Here is a 21649-nt window from a genome sequence, read left to right on the forward strand (position 1 = left end):
ATGAGATTGTGGTGATCAGGGCTTTTTGTCACAAACTCAAACTGGTGAATGTTGTCCAGTCATCTGCTGCTTATTATGTGTGAGGCACGTTTGTTTTTAAGACATGTTTATGTGTCTTTATGAAGTACACAAAGAAAAAAAAGAGCATTTTGTCTACAAGAGGGAGTATATGTGCTTTTATAGTATGCATTGCCTCTGTAAATAAGTAAAGGTAGTGAGGGAAAATTTAAGAAACAGGAGACACGTGCTTTGCTTCAGTGGAAGTATCTGACACATTGGTGTGTATTATTGCAGCAGACTGTAGTCTTCTACGAAAGCCACGGCAGCATTACTCAGTGAACCAGAGAAAGGATAGAGATGGAGTCAGTTTCCTCCTACATGTTTATCCATTTTTTCCTCTGTTTTCTTTTGCCCTTTCGGGGGGTTGTAAAGAAACTACGGGGAATTTCCACAGTGCTATAAATCTCAATCTGCAATTTGGTAACTAACTTGATGCTGTTACTAACATAATGCTGTCACCAACTGCTGCAATCAGAGATGCTCAAAAGCATGCAGGGCCAGCTCAGGCTATCTCATGCTGTCATCGCTGGAAATAGAGATGGCACTCAGGAAATAGATGTCTTGTCATCCCCCAACCACCACCGCCACCATCAGTGAGTTCACTTCTTATCTGAGACAGAGAGGATATGCAAAGTAGCATAAACAAACCTTCCTAACGTAACCCTAACCGTTGTCAGTGACAGGAGGTTTAGTTTCCCATTGCTGACAAATGGCTATCTATTTCTGTTTCATTTAGCACATGTTGTTTAGCAAACTTTATAATAATAATAACAATAATATGAATAAATAAATAAATAATAATAATAATAATAATAATAATAATAATAATAATAATAATAATAATAATAATAAAGAGAAAAAAGACAAGAAGACACTTGCCAGAATTATTAGGTCAGCTATGTGTGGGTGTGTGTGTGTGTGTGTGTGTGTGTGCGTGGTGGTGGTGGGGGGGGGGGGGGGGGGGGGGGGGGATATTTGCATAGAAACTATTTCACTTTGCTGTTTTTTGTCCCCCTGTTTGAAAGTTGAAGGATCAAAGTAAATTATGTACATTACTTAAATATTTAATTGATTAATCTACAACTGTATTAATCTATTGTAATGTAATATATTAATAAATAACAAAAATGTCACACAAAGGGCATTATATGGGCTCGTTATTTGTTCCTAAGTTTTGTTTAGAGGTCTAAACTCATGAATATGTAGCCCCCCAAAGACACAGACATATCATGAGAGCAATGGGTGACAAGAGGACAAGGGTGGCTAAAGACGTATGTATCACTATATTGTGTGTGTGATACTGGTAGACAGAACGAGAGTTAAAGACAAGAAACAGATGGAATGATGAGGAAAAACGATGGAGGAAGAGAGACACGTGCGCGTAGAGAGACGGAGAGGAGGGAGGAGGGAGGTAAAGTACTTAAAGAGGAGACGCATCGTTTGTGCAGTGGTGGAAGCAACATCTCCTGGTTGCAGTCAGGCAGCACAGCAGGCAGCGTTTCCATTCGTTCCTTAAACTGTTGTTGTGTGACGAGGCGATGTGGATTTACAAGCTCGTTTTCGGACTCTTCGTCATTTCTTGCTCTGGTAAGTTTGTCGAAAACTATTTAGTTATGCTTGGATCGCTCCCTATCTGCCACTGTAGCTGCAGAGGGGTACTGTTTTGCGCTCCGTGAACAGGCTGTCAAACATGTGTTAAGTGGTTTTATTCCTGTTACTTTATCACGATTATAGCAATAATATAATGTGATAACAATTCAGGTATTTTACACACGATAGCCTTGGCTGCCTATAGCCTACTGGAACGTTGGACTCGTCTTGGAAATGTGTGTGCGATTAAATAAATCAGGATAAATGTGTTTAAATGTAATATAAACAATCAAGGAAAGAAAAACCCGTCTTCTTGAAATTTAAAAGATACAACTTAATGCGCACGGATGGAAACAGACATCCATCCCAACTCTTGCTGTTGTGACATCTCCAGAGCGCAAGACTTGTAACCAAATCTTATTTGACTGGATTACAATATTAAAAAAGCTACAACAAAGTGGGCTAAAAACTAAAGTATTTGTCCACGCAACAGATTATTTAAGGAAGGACAGAAAAAGCAGATTGTTGATTGGATTGAATTGTTGAGTCATCCTGTGATTGTAACAGAGTGGGACTCTTTCGGTTCAACGCTCCATTTGGCACTCAGGCAGATACATTGTGGAGCCAATGAACTCTAGCTGATCGGACAAAAAAGAAGACCTCTGGTCCTCTGCGATCCCCACCTGCACGTTTCCCCAGAAAGCTTTCATACACTGAATCTGAGAGCAGCTCTGATGATGACTTATAGTTTGTATGGTCATTCCAGAAAAAAAACAAGACAGCTTTAACAACTTTTCCAGGAGCGTCACAGTCATTTAGTGATGCTGATGATTAATAGAGAGAAAATACTAATATCGATTGAAATGCACGTAGACAGATAATTGAAAAATGTAAAAGGAAGAGAAATGTGGGCGGGGTTCTCTTTAACTGAGTGGCTTTCTCATTTTGCAAAGACGCAGAAAAGCTACAAACACACGCACACGCACACACACACACATACACTAACTCACAACGTCAAAGCAGACTGACTACCACTTTGTAATGCTGGTGTGTGATGTGTATGTTGGCAGATTATCCACATTTTCTCCCAGGAAAAAGTACCTAATTATATCTTTCAGGGAACAAAGGCTTGACACTGGGGTGCTGCCCTCAAAGGTGCTGAGCTGTACCCTCAAAAGTGGCTACTTAGTTGTACCTTTGTAGTTTGTACCTTATAAAGACCAGTATTGTGCCTCTGTTGGTTGTCCTCTACCCTGATTTAAAAGTTTAAAGAAAGATAAATTATCACATCCAAATGCCAATAAACATACAGGAGGCAATGCAGGGTTCAGTGTCTTCCACAGGGATGTTTCAACTTGTGGTCTAGGGAAACCTGGGATTAAACCATCAGCCTTTTAACTGGCAGACAAACACTCTTTCTCCTGACTTACAGCCAGCCAGAAACATATGAGAAGTGTGTTATAGAGTGTTTTCCTAAAAAAAATAAACAACCATAAAGACATTTACTGATATCTGCTTTGAATGTATGAAGGAACTGTTGAGGCTTCAGCTAAGAGTAAAACTTGTTTAACTTTTTCTTCTCTTGTTTTTTCTCAACATCTGCTAATTGTGTAGCCTAACCCCTAATATACTATTACTATTACTAAGGAGCATCTGCTGATGCATTTGCTTGCATGTTCAATGGTAATGATGATGGGGATAATGATATTAATAGCAGCTAAATATAAAAAATATTACAGCAAAATACTGTTTATTAACGGTGGAAGAATTAAGTAAAACAAAACCAGGCTGTATTGTCATCAGAGCTGCAAAACAGACAAATCCTTTAACTCATTGAAATAAGCCCTAAAAGGTTAATAGCAGTTTAAGCTCCACCCCCACTGTGGCTTATACTAGTATTAAAGTATTCTAGTTATAATAACTGAGCTGCCATGATGGTGTGATGTTATTGTATTTCAGAGAGCAAAAGAAATGCACTCCAGGACTACCAGAAATCTGATGGCATCCAGCTGGTTTCACAGTCTCCTGAGGCTTTCCATCTGACCAAAACCAAGAAGATGAGCTTATCCAGGTGTGCTAATGTCTGCAGCCGCAATAAAAAAATCCCCTTCACATGCAGGTTTGTTTGTTATGATTCCATTATTACCCTTTTAGCTCCATGATTTTTTTTTTTTATGTATTATCTTTTTTAACATGGTCAAGTAACTATTGTTGAATGGTCAATTTATAAGACCTGTCAAGTTTAAAAGATGTGATGGCTCCACAACTTCTTAAATTATGCATAATGGCAATATCGTAACTATAATCTGGTTAAGCAGGCTTCATCTTAATTCAGACACCAGTGCTAATTGCCTTTGGTTTCATTTTGCTTCAAGAAAACAAAGACAGCTTATTATTCTTCTCTCTGTCTTCTTTCCTTTCCTAGAGCGTTCCTTTATGATCATAAAAACAGGAAATGCCAGTGGCTTTCATTCGACAAGAACTCACCAGGAACTCAAAGCTATCAGACCGACAGCTACCAACTCTATCAGAAGAAAGGTGCCCTTTCTTCTTTGCAAGCTTATACTAAACCAGTGACTCCTTCTGTCCTCACATCTGTCCATCAGGAACACCTGAAGGAAAACCTTAAGCTGATTGCTTGAATACTTTATCGATTCATTTTCAGCGACTTTGTCTTAGAAATGATGATGATCCTCGGGGGAAAGAAAAGGAAGGGCAAGGACCATTGTCGTGTTTATTGTCGTGCCACAGCGTGTTACGGCTAATTTTATGTCATTAAGCTGCATTTGTGTAAACACTGGAAATTCCCACCACATCTTAGTCTGACTGACCACAATAGTGAACATGCGGGGTGCGTAACTTATTCCACTGAATTCAGATATTTGTGATTAGGAAAACAGATTTGACTCTTGGCAATGTCACGTCCTTGTTAAGCTCAGCATTCTTACTCCCCCTCTGTTTTCTTCATCATCTGCACTAGCTCCACGATCAGGCTGTTAAGTCATTGGACAACTCTTTAATGCTGTCATTTTGCCTCATTCTACCCATCTTTCTCTCTTGTTATATTTTTCTTTTTCTAAATATAGATTATGTAAGAGAATGCATTGTGGGGACAGGTCAGAACTATAGAGGACGGAGGTCGGTGACAGTGAGTGGGATCAAGTGCCAAGCCTGGGCTTCTCCTATTCCTCATGAACACAAGTAAGAATTTGATGTACTTTCCACCTCAATGTCAAACCATATAGTGTTAGAAGCTGCTGTTAATGTTAGTGTTGGCCTGTGATTGATGCAATTAGCTGGTAGCTAGAGGCTAGTCTATGTGTGTGTATGAGTATGATATATTAAAGGTTGATTAGGCTCCTGGGAGCAGTCATTCATCAGAACTGACCTCAATGTAAAACTCTACAGAGTCACACATCATTTCCTGCAATGGCCACTCTGTTTATCTAGGTGTGTGTGTGTGTCTGTTTGACTCTATGTGTGTTTTACAGAAATCAGGATCATATCTAAAACGCAGTCTTTGTTTAAGCTCTGGATGCATAACTCAGCTAATGTCTCAGATAAAGCTAATTTTCAATATCTTGGCATACCTTCTTGATGAAATGTATCTGTTTCTCAGTAGAGAGAGAGTGTTTTAAAACAAAAGATGAATCATGAAAGGGATGGCTTGGTAAGGAACAAGAGAACTGCTACATAAAAAAATTAAAAAGTGGTCAATTCTTAGAAAGAATAACATTATTCTGTGTGAAGCACAACAAAAAATGTCAAGTATAGCCCCAGTAATACTTTATATAATAGCATACAGTTTAATTAAAGTTGTGTGGAAGTTTTCTTTTAAACAGCTCATTATATCTTGCTCTATGGGGGATTAATATCTTTTACCAGCTAAATATGATTCCTGTATATTTACTACAAGCCAGTTATTGACCACCAGAGATCATTGTACGGTGCACAAGACAAGGCTTATGCTTGCTTATCCCATTTGCTCTTTGTTTTCTTTTTTTTTCCAGCTTCCTGCCTGTTTTGGCTTCCTTTTAATTACTGTTATATTATGTCAATAAGGTAAAATTATCTTCCTAAAATTTTTACAATGAAGAGAGTAAAGAAGAAATCAGTTTCCCTTCCTCTCCTCAGAGGTATGAACTAACTTTAAAAGGCTTTGTAGTGAACTGACAAAGCAAAGCCAGCAGTGTACGTTTGTACCTCCAGTGAACCTGCCCTATTAGACTACTATTAATGCCTTTACAAATCAAGTAATTAAACCGAGGCAAGTTATATGTATTTATCAGTCAGCTCATGGGCATGTGGAACTCTGACATACACACACAAGAAAAATAACATTTTTATCAGTGGAAGTTTTCCCTTATCTCTTTTCAGCTATTCTCATTTTTGTACCTATCATTACCCACAACCAAATGACGAACTTTTCATAATGTTATCGTTTCATCATCATGGAAAAATACCGCTTGACTTAAAAAACTTTTACTCACTATGGCCATCATCTCAGCTGGTGACCGCAGCCATGTGCTTGCCTGATGGAAAAGATATGAGTCATTTGTCTGTGTGTTTATACTACATTCTGAACAGGCCTCCTAAGAAATTGCTTTTTTGTGCATCATTGTGTTTTTTTTCCAATTAGCAATATTGTGTTATTGATGACTCAGTCCATAAACAACATTGTTTAGTATTGCAGATGTTGTAAATGGAATAAAGGTCCTCTTTCTGTCAGAGATTAAGAAAACACAACAGAAATGATTGCAGGAACTTCAGTGTTTTATTTTTTCTAAAATATTGTGCTCTGTTTGTAAGCTGAAATATTTGGTAGCTGGTTTTATTACATGTGTTTGCTGGTTTAACTACTCCTCTTCTTTCAACAGATTTATGTCTAAGAAGTTCAGGAAGAAGGATCTCAGAGAAAACTACTGCCGAAACCCTGATAACTCCACTGTTGGTCCATGGTGCTTTACCACTGACCCCAGGCCACATCTTAGACACCAGGAGTGTGGCATACCACAGTGTTCAGAGGGTACGCTATAACCACACATAAAAAATATGTCTGCATGTGAACGTTCACTTGAAATAATACCCATTCCCCATTGCAAATTGTCTCACCAATTTAAGCTTGACAGTCTGAAATGAGCTGCAGCAAATTAGGCAATCACATACTTGGACTAAGCGGCTTTCGCTATAACTGTGGTCCACTGAGCATCTGTGCACACGTGTGTGGGTGCACAGGTTTTCTTTATTTGCAGAGGCCAGCTGTAGCTGTTTCCAGGTGTGTGGTTCAGTTTTTGCTGTCTTCTCTTATTCCATCAGGCTCAGATTTTGTAAATGGTTTGAACCTAAAGGAGCTGCTTTCTGAATGTTAGAGAATATTAATTCCTCTGTCCTCTCATCTACACAAATTGCCAGCCATTATGTCCATCCCTGTGGACATACATATGGTTGTGATGAAAGGAAATCCTGTCTGTGTCTTAGCCTTGATATTATATCACTCAATGTTACTGTCAGGCACTGAAGTCTCCCTGAAGAAGGGGATGATAATGACCTCTGTTATCTAACCCTTGAGGATTCATGCTGTCAAGAGGGCTTGTTTCCCCAGCATGCATGACACAGGATCACTTTCAAGAAGAACCAAGTTGTGGTTTGATAAGAAACAACGATGATACTCTGTCTTCTCTCGCTCACATATGGTATCCCATTGGGTTATCAAGCCTTGTACAACAGAGATAACAACATTTCATTTTGAAAGAAAGCCTGTGTTCTGAGAAGAAAAGGACTGGAGGGATTTCTCCAAAAATTAACTTGCACTAATAGGAAACATGCACGCAGACACAAACATGGCGTGTAAACGTGAATATGCACACGCAGCCAGTTGTATTATGTGTTGTGTAATGACAGAAGTGGACTTGAAAACATCTGTTTTCAATCACCATCCTCTGTTGTTTTTACTAGAGAGTGTGTAGTACTCACCATGCAACAAATGGTGCCCTCGCTTCATCAAAGATTGTTGCCCTCATTAGTCTGGCACATAGTGTGTGCTTAGAGACATTAAATGTATGTGAGCATAATGGCTTTATGCTGGGTTAAGTATTTTATTATAAGGTGTTTATTTTAGAAATACTGTGTAGTGTGGGCAACGGTGGTTAAAACAGTCACCTTACAGCAAGAGCCCTGAAACGTGTTGCTGAGCTGAAGCTGTTTTTCTTTTTTTTTTATTTTGGAGTTTGTATGTTTTTTTCTGTGTCTCAGTGACTTTTCTCCAGGTTCCTCCCACCAGTGCAAAGCCATGCATGTCACACGCAATGCTTTTGCTACCAAAAGTCAGAGCTAAAGTACTAAATAGAATAGTTATAGGGTCAAGGTCAAATTTATTTATTATGCACTGTCAACAAAAACAAAATTTAGAATAATGGAAAAGAAGAATAGAAAAAAAGCTACGTACAAATGATCTATTAAGATGTCGTGTCTATGAATGCAAAGGAGAAGTGAAGAGTTTTAAGCAATGATTTTAAGATATCTTAAACAAGAAAGGTGCAGAAATTTTCCACAAATTTAGAGCAGCTGCCACTAAAAGCTTAATAACCTTTGGGGATTATCTTGGAGCATCTAAAAGAAACTAGTTGAATGTACTGCTCTTAGATCTTTTACCTAAGATGGTGCAAGTCTATTTAAAACTTAAAAAAATAGCAATAAAATCTTAAAATCAATTAGAAAACCGACTGGAAGCTTATGAAGAGATGCCAACACGTGAGCTATATACTCACATTTGTTCATGTTTGTTAAAAAACAAGAAATACATGTAATGTTATTCTAAATGTAAAATATGATATTAGTTAGGATTTGTTTTGTATTTCGTTGCTCTGCAGTTGAGTGTGTGAACTGTAATGGAGACGACTACAGAGGACCCATGGACCACACAGAAAGTGGAAAAGAGTGCCAGCGATGGGACCTGAATGAACCACACAAACACCAGTTCCACCCAAAGAGGTGATCCTTTCACACACATACTGTGCATGCTCCATCACATGTACGTCTGCAAACATTCAAGCATATACTGGCAAAAATCTTAAGAATACTTGTTGCAATAATTGGTTCACACAACTGCTTCATATGGCTGTGATGTACTTAACTCTGGAGATGAAGTGATTTTGAGTGAGCCAGTGAAAACTTTTCCCAAAGGAATGCTTTCTCACTCCAGTGTGTAATTGTATGTTTTAATAGTGTTATGGGTGGGGAAACACCTTCTTTCTGATTTATGGAGGCTGTATATTTCAATGTGTATCAATAATTCTTATATGATCTTGGTTTGTGTGCACATCAGCTTTAAATGTGTCTGTGTAAAAATTGTTCCAGCCAGTTGGGTGGCAGGTGGTCTGGATTAGTGGAGACTCGTTAACACATCCTTAATCATCCCACTGTTTGTGTAAACCAGGTCCCAGACTGCTCGCAGCGCTAATGTAATGAGAGGATCCCATAGCCTGATACTGCATGTCTACAGGCTGCAGGCCTAAAGGGATGTGGGACTTTGGGATGACTTACTGTTCAACACCTGTAGTGGTGCAACTTATTATCCTCCTCATCCTCACAGGGGGATTCACAGATGGAGTCAATGCACCATTATAGTTATTAATGTTTCGGCTGCATGCAATGGTGAACTGTCTTTCCACTCTTCCTCTGCTTGCAGTTTAGAAGGGAGATGTTGTGTTGCAGTGTTCTTTTGCACTATGGTTTTAAGTCACGTGCAGCTTTTGTCCACATATTAATGTAGCTGCTCTGCATGTTTTGTATTAGTTATCCAGACAAAGGCCTAGATGACAACTACTGTAGAAACCCAGATGGACGCCACAGACCCTGGTGCTTTACCACGGACCCAAACACATCGTGGGAGTATTGCAGCATCAAAGTCTGCGGTAAGCATGCATGCATGTTTGTTTGTGTGTGGTTGAATGCATTAACATAAGTCAAGCAAGTCAAAATGTATCATGATGGGGAGTGGGTGTGGTTTGTGTGCAGTACAAACCCATGAAGTATGACTGCAACATACTCTAACAACTTCATGTACCCTTCATTTTATCTTTCCTCCTCCTCATATTAGTTGATTCTATGGAACACACACACACACACACACACACACGCAGAGTCTCCCCACTTAGTTGGGCTCTCTGTTATGTCTTCTCTGATAGACAGAATGTTTATTTTTTCCCTGCGTCACTCACCTGCTGTTTATTGTTCTATGCCAGCTCTTATGTGTGGTGGGCAAACTGCAAAGAGCTCAGTTACATATAGATACAACTCCAGGGTCATACGTACTACAAGCATATCACTTTCATCACACCTCTTACACTTAACGTAAGCAGTGTGATTGATAGGTAAGAGCCAGAGCTGGGGTTGTGCTTTGTGCATCTTTGTGCTTCTAACCAGCAGATGCACTATGTGTAGTTGACCCTGCAATCAGTGACAAGTCACTAAAACAGCCACTGGAGTCTTCAGGAACATAAAACAGAGAACTGATGTTATTGTTAGGCTCAGATTATTTCTCTCCAGTGTGTGACTGACCTGTTTGCCTGCAACAATCATCAGCGATCCTGGCAACATGTTTACTAGATGGCATTCGTCCATGAGGACGCAGTGATTCACTGTTCCTCTCTGTGTTCTCTCTTCTACAAACTGTTCTCCACCCTGTGCACTGTATCCTTCTCTGTTTCTCTTTGATATGGAGTTTTTTGGTAACAGACCAAGTTTACGACCCAGTTAGTTTTAATCAAAACAAGGCAGTGAGGACAGAGCAGCAGACAGTGAAACAGAGGAGTGTTCCATTGACAAAGCCTCTTCTTTTGTTTATGGTCAAACTAGTACAAATCTATTTTTAGACTAATTGTGGAGGCAGAAAAACGTTGTTTAACAGACTTGAAGAACTGCAGCGTTTAGGCAATTTTGGGAGCAGTCAAGGACAATGTTGAGGCTAATTATTTCGTGTTTTTTGTTTTGTCATAAAAGCTCTGCTTCTATGATAAAAATTAGAATGAAACGGAATTTCTGACTTGTTTTTTCCAGCGTAGTTATACTGTGGGCATTTTAAACCCCCAGAGGAGGCTTATTCTGCTTAAACTAAATAGCAAAGACATCATTAGTGTATTGATTGTGTCTATAGAACTATCACACTACAAATTTTCCTCAGAGATTAATCACTGAATATTAATTCCTTTTTTGTACACCATGGAAATGTTTGCAGCTCTCCATTTAATACAAGACCCTGGGGTGAGGACACATTGGAACTTTGAGGACAGCTGATTTGGCTGTAGCCAGATCAAATTATGTGCTACAGGCTGAACCATTTGGTGTTGACAGCTGGGAAATAACATCCTGCATTGTGTGACTAAGGAACTGGGATCAAAATTAAATGCAAGGAAAACCGTTTCACCACAAAAAAAGTTCTTGCTTGAAGGGATGTGCTTTTTGAAAGCACAAAAATGTCTCAGATGGAGCTTGCAGCAGTAAACACTTCTGTTTAGTCAAGTGAAATAGATTTTTCCACACCATGTTTTTACACTCAACATTCTAAAAAACGCACAACTGCAAACACTTTCATTTTGTTTGAAGTTTGTGGGCAGCAATAATCAGGAGATCCAGGCTCAATTGTCAATTTGCAGAGAATTACCATCAATAGAAATGTGAGCCTGTCACACTTTGGCATGCCTGATTTGCTTAATCTTTCTGGCTCTCTTGTTGAAATGCTAATCACAATGTTCTGGAGGAGCTTGTACTCCTGTGAAATGTTCTTGAACTTCTGGTGGAAAAGCTATGCAATGGATCTAGAAATGCTTGACTAAATTATGTGTGGAGTTTCAAGACTTTCATAGTATCTGTTTAGAATGTATGATCCATTTTGCCAAAGTTCCTGGGCAAAGACACAGGTAACATGTGCGCTTTGAATTTCATAATAATTACTTTAAAATCTCTTCATCCACCATTTCAGTTAAATTAGTCTTTTGTAAGTTAAGCTTAAAATGAGCAAGTTAAACTATTGCAAATGGATGTTACTTTTCTGTTTTGGTATAGTGACATGTATAAACATTGTGCTTATGTAGCAAAATGTAAAATAACTTTTTGTGATGAAATCTGCTCAAACTGTCTACCAATCATCATTTGACCAATGCAAAGTGGTGGCCTTTTAGCCTTTCTTGAGGTCTGCACACATGCCCACCTACGTTGGTTGAATACCTACAATTCTACACTCTGCATGTACTGAGGGCAGTGCATAATCATACATATATGCTACCATGAATTGCATGTTAGTTTGAATTGTCAATTATATTAAAAAGGTGAATGTTGGCAGCATATGTAAAACAAAGCTTGATTTAAGGGGGATGGTATTCAAAGCATAAGCTGTTTTTAGTGTCTAACAGATGGACTTTAGTATGTTCCTGTCACACCTTTGTTTGTGGACAGCTGTTTGGAAGCTGCAAGTTTGCTGGTTGTCATCATTTTGCTCCCAAAGAAGAGTACGAAGGGATCTAACTAACTTGTCTATTACTATGTCTTTTCTTTTTACTTTTAATCAGCCCATCAATTACTAAACAAATGCATAATGATTACTTAAAATAAGTGATTTACACCAAGATGACATTTACTTTTTTTTATTGATGTAATAAATTAAGTAAGAAGTAAGTAATTTTGTCATGGATTAACAGATACTTTTCTGCACTCAAAACCTCCACATTGGTGTTCACAAAAATAAATAAATCTGCGTGATACCTGTATTTACCTTAAATTACACATTCAATATGTTATGGCTTTCCACAGAAACTCCTTCTATAAGTAATATGGTAGAAACCACTCAGTGTTACCAGGGCAGAGGAGAGGGTTATCGAGGGACAGTGGACGTGACGCACAGTGGACTCACCTGCCAGCACTGGGATTCTCAGTATCCCCACAACCACACTTTCATACCTCAAGCCTACCCATGCAAGTGAGTCAGAAACTCAGATGAGAAAGCCATCCGCTCACTCACCCACCAGTGTACACTTACATCTGAGCAGATTACAGGATGAGTTTCTCTGTGTTTTTCAGGGACCTGAGAGAGAACTATTGTCGGAATCCAGATGGTCAAGAATTCCCCTGGTGCTTCACTACGGACCCAAGAGTCCGCACAATGTTCTGCACCACTATTCCCCAGTGTGGCACTCAGATCAGTCCTGTCAGCGGTGAGAGATTCTACAACATTATTTGGCACGGAACTCCACAAGGAAAAATATGATTTTATCTACATCCAACACAGACAAACATTTGGTATTTTTCTGTTGTAGATAGTGGAGTTCATATGAGACTTTATAACCACATATATTGGTTTGTAACCACATTTTTCGCCTTCCCTATGGAAAACTGTAGCCCTGCTGGCCTGTGGGAAGAACTGGCGACCACATCTCACATAAATAAAATCTGACAGCAGTTTAAGGACAGCCTGGTCTCACTGGACATTGAAAGATGGGGTTGGAGGATTAGTGTTGGTTCAGATTCTTTCTGGGTTGCCGAAATATTTGAAATGGAAAGATGTAGATCTATGGCTGATTACACAAATTCAAATTTCCCAAGGGATTTGGGGGATATTTCTTAGAGATTGTATGGCCTTGCATTGGGATTATCAACCCGCTCTGAGGTTGTGCTGTAGTTCACCCTTGAGGGTTGAATACATTCCCATATAGAAATGAAATGCAGGATGACAGACAGCTTCAATAACTTATTTATGACCCATGTTTTTCTGAGGTGTCATTGTGGATGACTTATTTAGTGTTCCCAGCTTTGCCTGTTCTAGATCCAGTCACAACTATGAAAGTCTGACTAAAGGTTGTTTTTAATTCTTATATTTATACATAATATGTGTGCACCGTCAGAGTCAGTCAGTTAAAACATTTGCAATTCAACATTTTATTGATAATACAAGAAAGTAGTGATACAGTTCTTTGCCGAGTCAATCATGTTTTGTGTTGGAGTTCTAAAGTTTGGTAACAAGATCATAATTCGTGCTGTAGATGCTTAACATCAACAATGATCTTAAAAAATGCTATATTAACTGACAATGAATACACATTACAATTCTTTGAACTTTAAAGAAAGTCTATACAGAATTTGTTACGTTTGTTGTATGTGGAATATACATTTAGGATACTTACCCTAATTTTTCACCCGTTTCTGTCCAAATCTAGACTGCTATGAAGGCTTTGGAGAGAATTACCAAGGACAGCAGTCAAGGACTAGATCAAACCTGCCCTGTGCTCCCTGGAGAGACCACAGCAACAGGTCAGCCTGCTAGATCCCTGCTACCTCCTAGCCTAATAACTTTTCCAAACTCTATAATGTCAAAAACAGACCTGCACCCTTAATAAATTGCAGACGTGGGCCTCTGCCTAAAATCAAGATCAAGATGTCACGCAGTTCAGCAACATGTTAGCCATTGGATCTGACAAAGTGTAAAGGATTTTAACAGCTAAGCTGAATCAAAGCAAATAATAATAAGCAGAAGACATGCAAATTTTATGAGTTTTAATTTAAATGGGAATGCATGGCGTCCCAGTGATAATGGTTGTTTATGACAGTCCTAGTGTGCAGGACAGTGTGTCTGCGTTTGCATCGAGCATGTGTGCAAACCTGAAACACAGAAGTAATGCATAGAGGCACCTTATTTTGACCTTTACTGAAGTCTTATTGTTGTTAGTGGATCATGTTAAGCCTCTTGGTTTCACAAGAAGAAAACAGCTCCTGTGGGTACTATGACTAGTGTCTCCAGCATCTACTAATGGCCGGCCAAGTGTTTCCCTGAAGATGACCTAACTGAGCTGGAATGACTCCCAGTGATAATTTCGTTGGGGGATATACACTTCACTCCTCACCTCTGACCCCAAACCCTTCCTTTGTAGGAACACTTCAAAGCCACTCAGCCCCACTGCTTGGCTCCTATCCATAGGTCAAAAGTCAGGGTTATTCAGTCGCAATGAGAGTTGGCTGTGCCGGAAATATAATAGATATAAACACAGATTTGAACCTCTGGATCACTGTGATTTGAAACCCTTCTCTCATGTTTAACTTTTTCATTACATTTTCCACCTTACTTGCTAAAGAATCCTACCTGGGAAATTTGTTTGTTTTTGGTTTTAAATGCCATATGAAGATACACTGCATAATGCACCTGATATGTGAATGTAGGTGGATTTATACTGCTTTAGTGAGTAATTCCTTTGCAAATCGCCTTCTTGTCTGGAGGGAGAGAGCCTACACAGCTGTGTAGTTTGACTGTCCAGATCATATCTGGCTAAATTCATTCAGCTTGTAATAATACTTACAAATCACTGGGAAATCTTTTTTACTCTCAGAAAGAGGTGAATTATCTGCTTAAAGAAGAGAAAAAAAATAAAATCTTTTGTTGTGAACATTGTCTTTGTGGCTTACTGAATGTTGAATGATTAGTTAAGGGCTTTTTCTGTGTTCATCCAGTGGTGAGAGGGGCATGCTGACGGCTAGCCTAGAGGGAAACTTCTGCAGAAATCCTGATAAAGACAAACACGGACCTTGGTGTTACACCAACAATTCTGCAATTCGATGGGACTACTGCAACATAAAACCTTGTAAGTGCAATGACGTGACTCTGAATGTATGCATGTATCTGTATGAAACAATGTGTGGAAATTGAAGGTTTATCATTCTTCTAAATGAAGGACTGTACACATTCTCCCTTTGTCTTCTTTCCAAGTGGTTGGACACATGGAGACTCAATTTATTTGCAGTGTTCTGGCTGATCAATACTTGCAGATCATTGTATGTCAAAAAAGAATTGATGCCACTGTGTTCCCCTGGCAAACAGGTTTTTTTTCATAGTTTTAGACAGACATCACCAAAATTAGGTCTATAATCAGGAGAAACCGTTTTTAAAGTTGATAAGTAATTCATGGCTAGTTGTTGTCATTTAAAGTTTGTAATATAAAAAATATATGCATAGAAACCCAATTTATTTTAACAAAAATCAAGTTTTATTCCTTTTCACTCTAACTATGAGGCACAGTTCATCCTTTAAAAAGTTGTCAGTCTCTCACATGATTCTTTAAGAGACTCAGGAACATTTATTCTCACATTTATATCCAATTTTGAGTCACCAGTAGAACATTTCAGTTTAATTCAATTCAATTCTTTATTGTAATTGTAATAATAACTTATTTATAATAACAATAATATGTTGTTTGAACATCTCAACACTGGCATGAGTTATTATAAGTGCATAAAATGCCAACTCAAATATAAAAATTACCCACTGCAAGCACAGCTGTTAGAACAGTAACAGATTAGAAGCACTTAAAGAAGTTCGGTGGTGTAATATTCAAATTCCACCTTATGCTTGTAAACGAATAAGAATCGGGGCAGTAAACTCAGATGGTGGAATGTTGGAAAGCTGCAGCAATGCAACATTTATTTCACAGTTATTGCAGTGGTGGAGGACGGTGTGTGATAAAGGGTGGGGGGCAGGGGGGAGGTCTCTTCATTCATTCACCTCACTGCCTGGGGATAGAGGGTGTGCGCCAATCTGGGGGCTCTGAAACAGATGGAACTATATCTTCTCCCAGAGAACAATAAACAAAAATAAATGCAAACACAGAAAAAGGCCCAAGCTGACTTTCAGCCTAGAAACTTAACACCAACAGCACCAACCACTGTAACACTGTCAGCTCTATGATAGAAAACAAAACCAAAACTTTTTAACAAACCTTTATTGAACTTAAACTTAAGTTCACTCCATTATGGTTAACTAAGGCACACACTATTCATGTAAAGTCTCCCATTTTTGAAAGAATATTTTTTTAAAGTGTCCTGGTGGCTATGGCTGCATGGTCACTATGAAATCCAAACCTTTGTGTGACATGACCTCCTATCTTGTGTCAGTCGATCCTTCTTTATGACTTGTTTGTTTCTTCTCTACACTGCAGGTGATTCTTTACAGAACACCATTACTCTAGGTGAGTAAGAACCTCTTTGTGAGTGACTAAGCTGCTGATCTGCATGTGATAGCCCTGAAATCTGGTTATTTATTTATTTTTTTCTAGAATTTCATGGAGGCCTTTTCATGTCCAGCTATCACAGTGCATGATGTGAGACATTATCTTATCTAGCTATATAAGTTTATGTATGTGTGTTTGTTTCTGTCATTGTGGAGACAAAGCACATGACAGGATGACATCTCCTAGAGACATCCTTGAAATAAAAGTGATTTTTTTAAGGTTAAAACTTGGCTTTGGGGTATCAAGTTGAGGTTAGAATTGGATGTAGGGTAAGATTTAGAAGATTAATCTCCCATTCTTGACACACCGAGTTCAAATTCCATCCATGTGTTCTGCAAACTGGATGTAATCACTTCAATTAATGGTCTCATCAGCATAACTGGTTATTTATTTTTTTTTATATAAATAATGATTATGACAGATCATTAAGCAGCCCAAGTGTTTCGTGACTGTGTAAACATTATTACAGCATTAACAATATCAGAAATGTACCTCTGAAAGCATATTCATGAATTAAATTAAATTTAGGTGTGTACTGAAAGGAAATAAGTTACAATATTGAGTGTGTATTTGTGTGTGTGTTTCTGCTTTGCTAGTTGAGCCATCCACTGTAGGATGTTTCATCCATAAAAGAACCAGGATCGTAGGAGGGGGTCCAGTTGGCATAACAGATGGCAGCTGGATGGTCAGCATACAGAAAGGGTACATCATACGACATGTTATTCATTTTCCTCCAATACTCTCACAGATAGTAACAGTTAGGCTCCAAAAATAGCCATCATCTATGTCTCCCCCTCTTCAATTTCCATATATAGATGTCATTTGGATTTATTTAAATTTCCAGTATAAAGTTTGTAAAACAGCCTATCTGCTTACTTTATCCCATCATGTGTGTTTTTGATCTTACCAGGTCAGTTCACTGGTGTGGTGGTTCACTGATACGAGAGGAGTGGGTACTGACTGACAGACAGTGTTTCTCCTCCTGGTAATTTCCGTCGTAACAGGCAGTGCATACGTTTGAGTTCACATGCATTATTTTTATTCCATGTGGAATAATTTTAACTCCTATGTCTCTTCAGCGTTCCAGACCTCAGTGAGTATCGGGTGTGGCTGGGAGTCTCTGACATCCGAGAGGGTGCTCCTGACTGGTCCAAGAGACAAGAAGTCAGTATAGCTCATGTGATATGTGGCCCTGATGGCTCCAGTTTAGCCCTCCTAAGGCTTGCTAAGTAAGTGTTTGGAAAAAAAAATTCCTATAATATATTGATATATATATTTCTAGCTGTGTGATGATGATGATGTTTCATACTTTGTGTGTTCATTAAATATGTCCAGGCCTGCCCTTCCTGCAGACAATGTCCATACCATTCAGCTGCCTGTAGCTGGATGCTCCATTCCAGAGGGAACAATATGTAAAATGTATGGATGGGGAGAGACCAAAGGTACTAATGTTCTGCATTGTACTTTCACTTCTACTGTTGCATACATGTCTGCTCTTTAAGTCTTACGGGATTGCAATATATTGCATTTATATTGCATTTCTCATGTAGCTCACTTGCATGATTCTGCACTCTTTATTTTAATGATATAGTGGAAGTGAAAAGGGACATTATAACATAGTCTTTAATAACCAGCACTGTATAACCCTGGGTCAGTACTGCTGGTTGGATGGTTTTATTTATGAGGTGAATCAGAGTAATGTTTTTTAATAAAAGCAGAAATTTTGCCATTATTTCTTAGTGAAGTATTCAGGCTTTATTAAGTTGTTAGAATAGAAATGTGCTAAATATGATATAGCTATATATATATATGTATATGAATTGTGCATATTTTCCATTATGAGTTAATATGGATGTAAAAGGCTACGGTTCTGTGGTGGGACATGAAATGTACATGTTGTAGCAGAATACAAGAGATAATGTGTAGCTTTAAACTCTTTCAGGCACTGGCCACGATGATGTACTTAAGGCAGTGAACCTGCCTATTGTCAGTAATAATAGATGCAGAGAGATGCACAGAGGGAACCTCCACATCCCCAACACCAAGATCTGCGCAGGAGGGAAGAGGAATGAGGGAGTGTGTGAGGTATACTGTTTTAAATTATTCAGATTCTTTATTAGATGGCTTTACAGTTTAGATATGAGCCTCTTACAGCTCTGACAGCATTGTGTCCATGTTGGTAAACAAGAACAAGCCTTAAACCTCAAGATAAAGTAATAATTTCTAGTGTGACTCTCTGAGAATATTAGTGCCTTGATTCAACAGAGTGCTTTCAAAGCCCAGTTTGATTTAAATCTCAAACAAATGTTATTTAAATCCACAGGCTTAGTGTTCAGTCTGTTGTAAACAGAGCAGCTGGAGACTGTTGTGCTGAATTTAATCAACTTTCAAAGATGTTTTGTGGATTCTAAGTTTGGAAGAGAAATGCCCATGATGGTACCGTCTGTCACCGAGGGTGCTGAAAGGCATTTTGTTTCTATTTATCACTGCCAAAAAATATAAACAGTGATGATACCCATTTCTTAACTAGCGATCCAGAAAACATGTGCTATGCATTTCTTCTTTTACAGAGGGATTACGGCGGCCCTCTGGTGTGTCAAGATGGTGATATTAGAGTTATTGTTGGAGTCAGTGTCCATGGCAGAGGCTGTGCTCGGGCCAACCAGCCTGGCATCTTCATTAATGTGCCATTCTACACACAGTGGATTTACAAGGCTTTCAAATTCTACCCTAACCCTGAGATCATCTAGAGACTAAAGTAAAATAAATCACAATCAAGGGACTAAATCAAAACTTCCACCTCTCTTCTCTCAAGCAGGGCACTCAGGTCACTTGCTATGTTTTGTATACCTTAGTGGTTTTGCAGATGAAGAAGAAAGTCTGAGGATGCACTTATGTCATGATGTAAGAGTACTAATTATCATATTGATTCTACTGTAAGAATCATTAATGACAACTATGAAGACAGTTTTCTTCCTGCGTATATATTTGATCAATCCAGATCCAGGGCAAAATGTGAAGGTCTGTTTTTTTTTTTCCTTTCAAATGGACATGAAAATAAATAAATAAACTGAGGGATACAGTTTTAAGACTTTATTAAATTGGCTCAAAAAGTTAATTGTCTGACAGAATTTGTATTGATATACATTAGTGAAATATTCTCTTGCTTTGTGGCTATGTCACATTTTGCCGTGAGACTGGGTTGCAGACATACAGGTGGAATTGAATGACTGGAGCAGCAAGTGAGGAAAATGTTTCAATACATAAGTTGAAGATAACATAAAAATGTCTTTGAATGTCTTTGTCTGAGGTAGAAACAGAGCAGGGAAACAAATATTTGGTTTTTGACAACTTCCCAATTTCCCCTTAAAGATGTGTGTATGTGAACACTTGTGATTCCTGGCATTACTTGAATGATTTGAACACCAAATGCAGTGGTTCAGCAGCTCCCTTTGTAGAGTGCATCAGTGAGCCACTTAGAAAACTATTCAATGGTAGCGCAGTTTCAAAGGCACTCTTAACAAGCTCCATGCATCTCCAGGGGCTTAAATAAAGTGGTCCTCAGTGTAAATAGTGTTTTAATGAGTGTATTTATGACACTCTAAATGTATTTTAGGTCTTATAGATCTATGACAGGAGGTTATGGGTGTTTTTGGTCGGTAAATGGAATGAAGTTTGCTTTTTACAGTTTAATCTGTCAGTCAAGTTTCTGTCTGATAATGGTGTCAGACTCCATTTCCAGTATTGTAATGTTATCACAGTACCATTGACTGTATATAAGATGCTATTTCCTGTCTGTGTAGATACAATGAATGTACGGTTACTCAACCCTCTTAGGATATAAAGCATAATTCATGTGTACACAAAGTTCCTTTAATATGTTTTAAATGTTAATCATGAGTATTTTATATGTATGTTTTTGTTGTTGTTGTTGTTTGTTTGTTTCTTTGCAGCAGTGGCTGTATGCAGAACGAATCTGCAGAGGGAGAGTGTGTGTGTGAGCGCATGTTTGAGCCAGAGCTGAATGAATTATTCCTGCACTCAGACCCTGGCAGACCCCCAATTCCATTCCACTCTGGATATTAATGTCACAAAGTCTCTTGCTTCAAATTTTGTGGAAGGGATGCTCTTTGTAACTGAATTGTCTGTATTGGGCTTCACTGTGAGGACTGAATGGCCCTGAAAACAACTTAACACTTACCCCCCCTTTTTTAACAGTGTAAATGATTAAAATGGCTTTATGCTATAGCCACATTATCTGCGTATGGGAGTGATAAAATGGCCTTGTGTGTGTGTAAGTGTGTATGTATGCATACCGAAAGATGTTGCAAGCTGCTATTTTCAACAAGTTGTACAGCATTGCCTTATGTTTTCTGTATATTGTACATTTGTCATTACAATTCTTATCCATTATGCTTAATAAAAAAAAAAAAACATTTTAGCAATTATTTGAAATACTATAAGTTGTTTTCTATATTAACTATGACTTTTACCTTGTGGTTCTGATTCATGTCTTGTTTTAAATGTAATTTTCTCTGAATTGCATTTCTTTGAAAGAAAAAAAAAAGGCTAAAGTCTTAACCAATATTCTCGTTTGGTGCATAATTGATAAAATGTTGCTTTGCTGCTTTGCCAGAAGATGGCACCACTGCAGCATAGAGACTATAAGGATGTGTAGGTAATCTTGCTAATCTCTGTTTCCCTAGCACACACACACACAATGACACAAGCAGGCATATTTATAATCCTACTTTTAAATGCCAGACTCTCATCCACTTACATGCACACAGAGGCACATACCTACACACACCAGTGGCTCCTGCTTCGTAGCCTTTCTCAGTCAAACACTACAACACAACAGCCTTTTGCTGTCACTCTGCTCAGCGTTTAATAGTGTGAGAGATAAATATGAGGTAAATAAGAGTATATGGGTGAGTGTTTGTGAGAGGGGTGAG

The 21649-nt window shown here is 38.5% G+C and overlaps 1 protein-coding gene across 1 annotated transcript; it reads left to right on the forward strand.

Moving 5' to 3' along the window:
• The first annotated feature begins 1516 nt into the window (after positions 1–1516).
• On the forward strand, positions 1517–21142 carry LOC121647741 (hepatocyte growth factor). The gene is made up of 18 exons (XM_041997410.1): positions 1517–1647; positions 3610–3769; positions 4076–4188; positions 4737–4851; positions 6528–6676; positions 8520–8640; positions 9445–9563; positions 12457–12622; positions 12724–12857; positions 13857–13950; positions 15142–15272; positions 16623–16652; positions 17291–17396; positions 17605–17679; positions 17774–17923; positions 18030–18136; positions 18637–18779; positions 19265–21142. The coding sequence occupies exons 1-18, from the start codon at positions 1599–1601 to the stop codon at positions 19442–19444; spliced, it is 2142 nt and encodes a 713-aa protein (XP_041853344.1). The 5' UTR covers positions 1517–1598; the 3' UTR covers positions 19445–21142.
• The last annotated feature ends 507 nt before the right edge of the window (positions 21143–21649 follow it).

Source organism: Melanotaenia boesemani, chromosome 10 (genome assembly GCF_017639745.1).
Source record: "Melanotaenia boesemani isolate fMelBoe1 chromosome 10, fMelBoe1.pri, whole genome shotgun sequence".
Classification (NCBI taxonomy): domain Eukaryota; kingdom Metazoa; phylum Chordata; class Actinopteri; order Atheriniformes; family Melanotaeniidae; genus Melanotaenia; species Melanotaenia boesemani.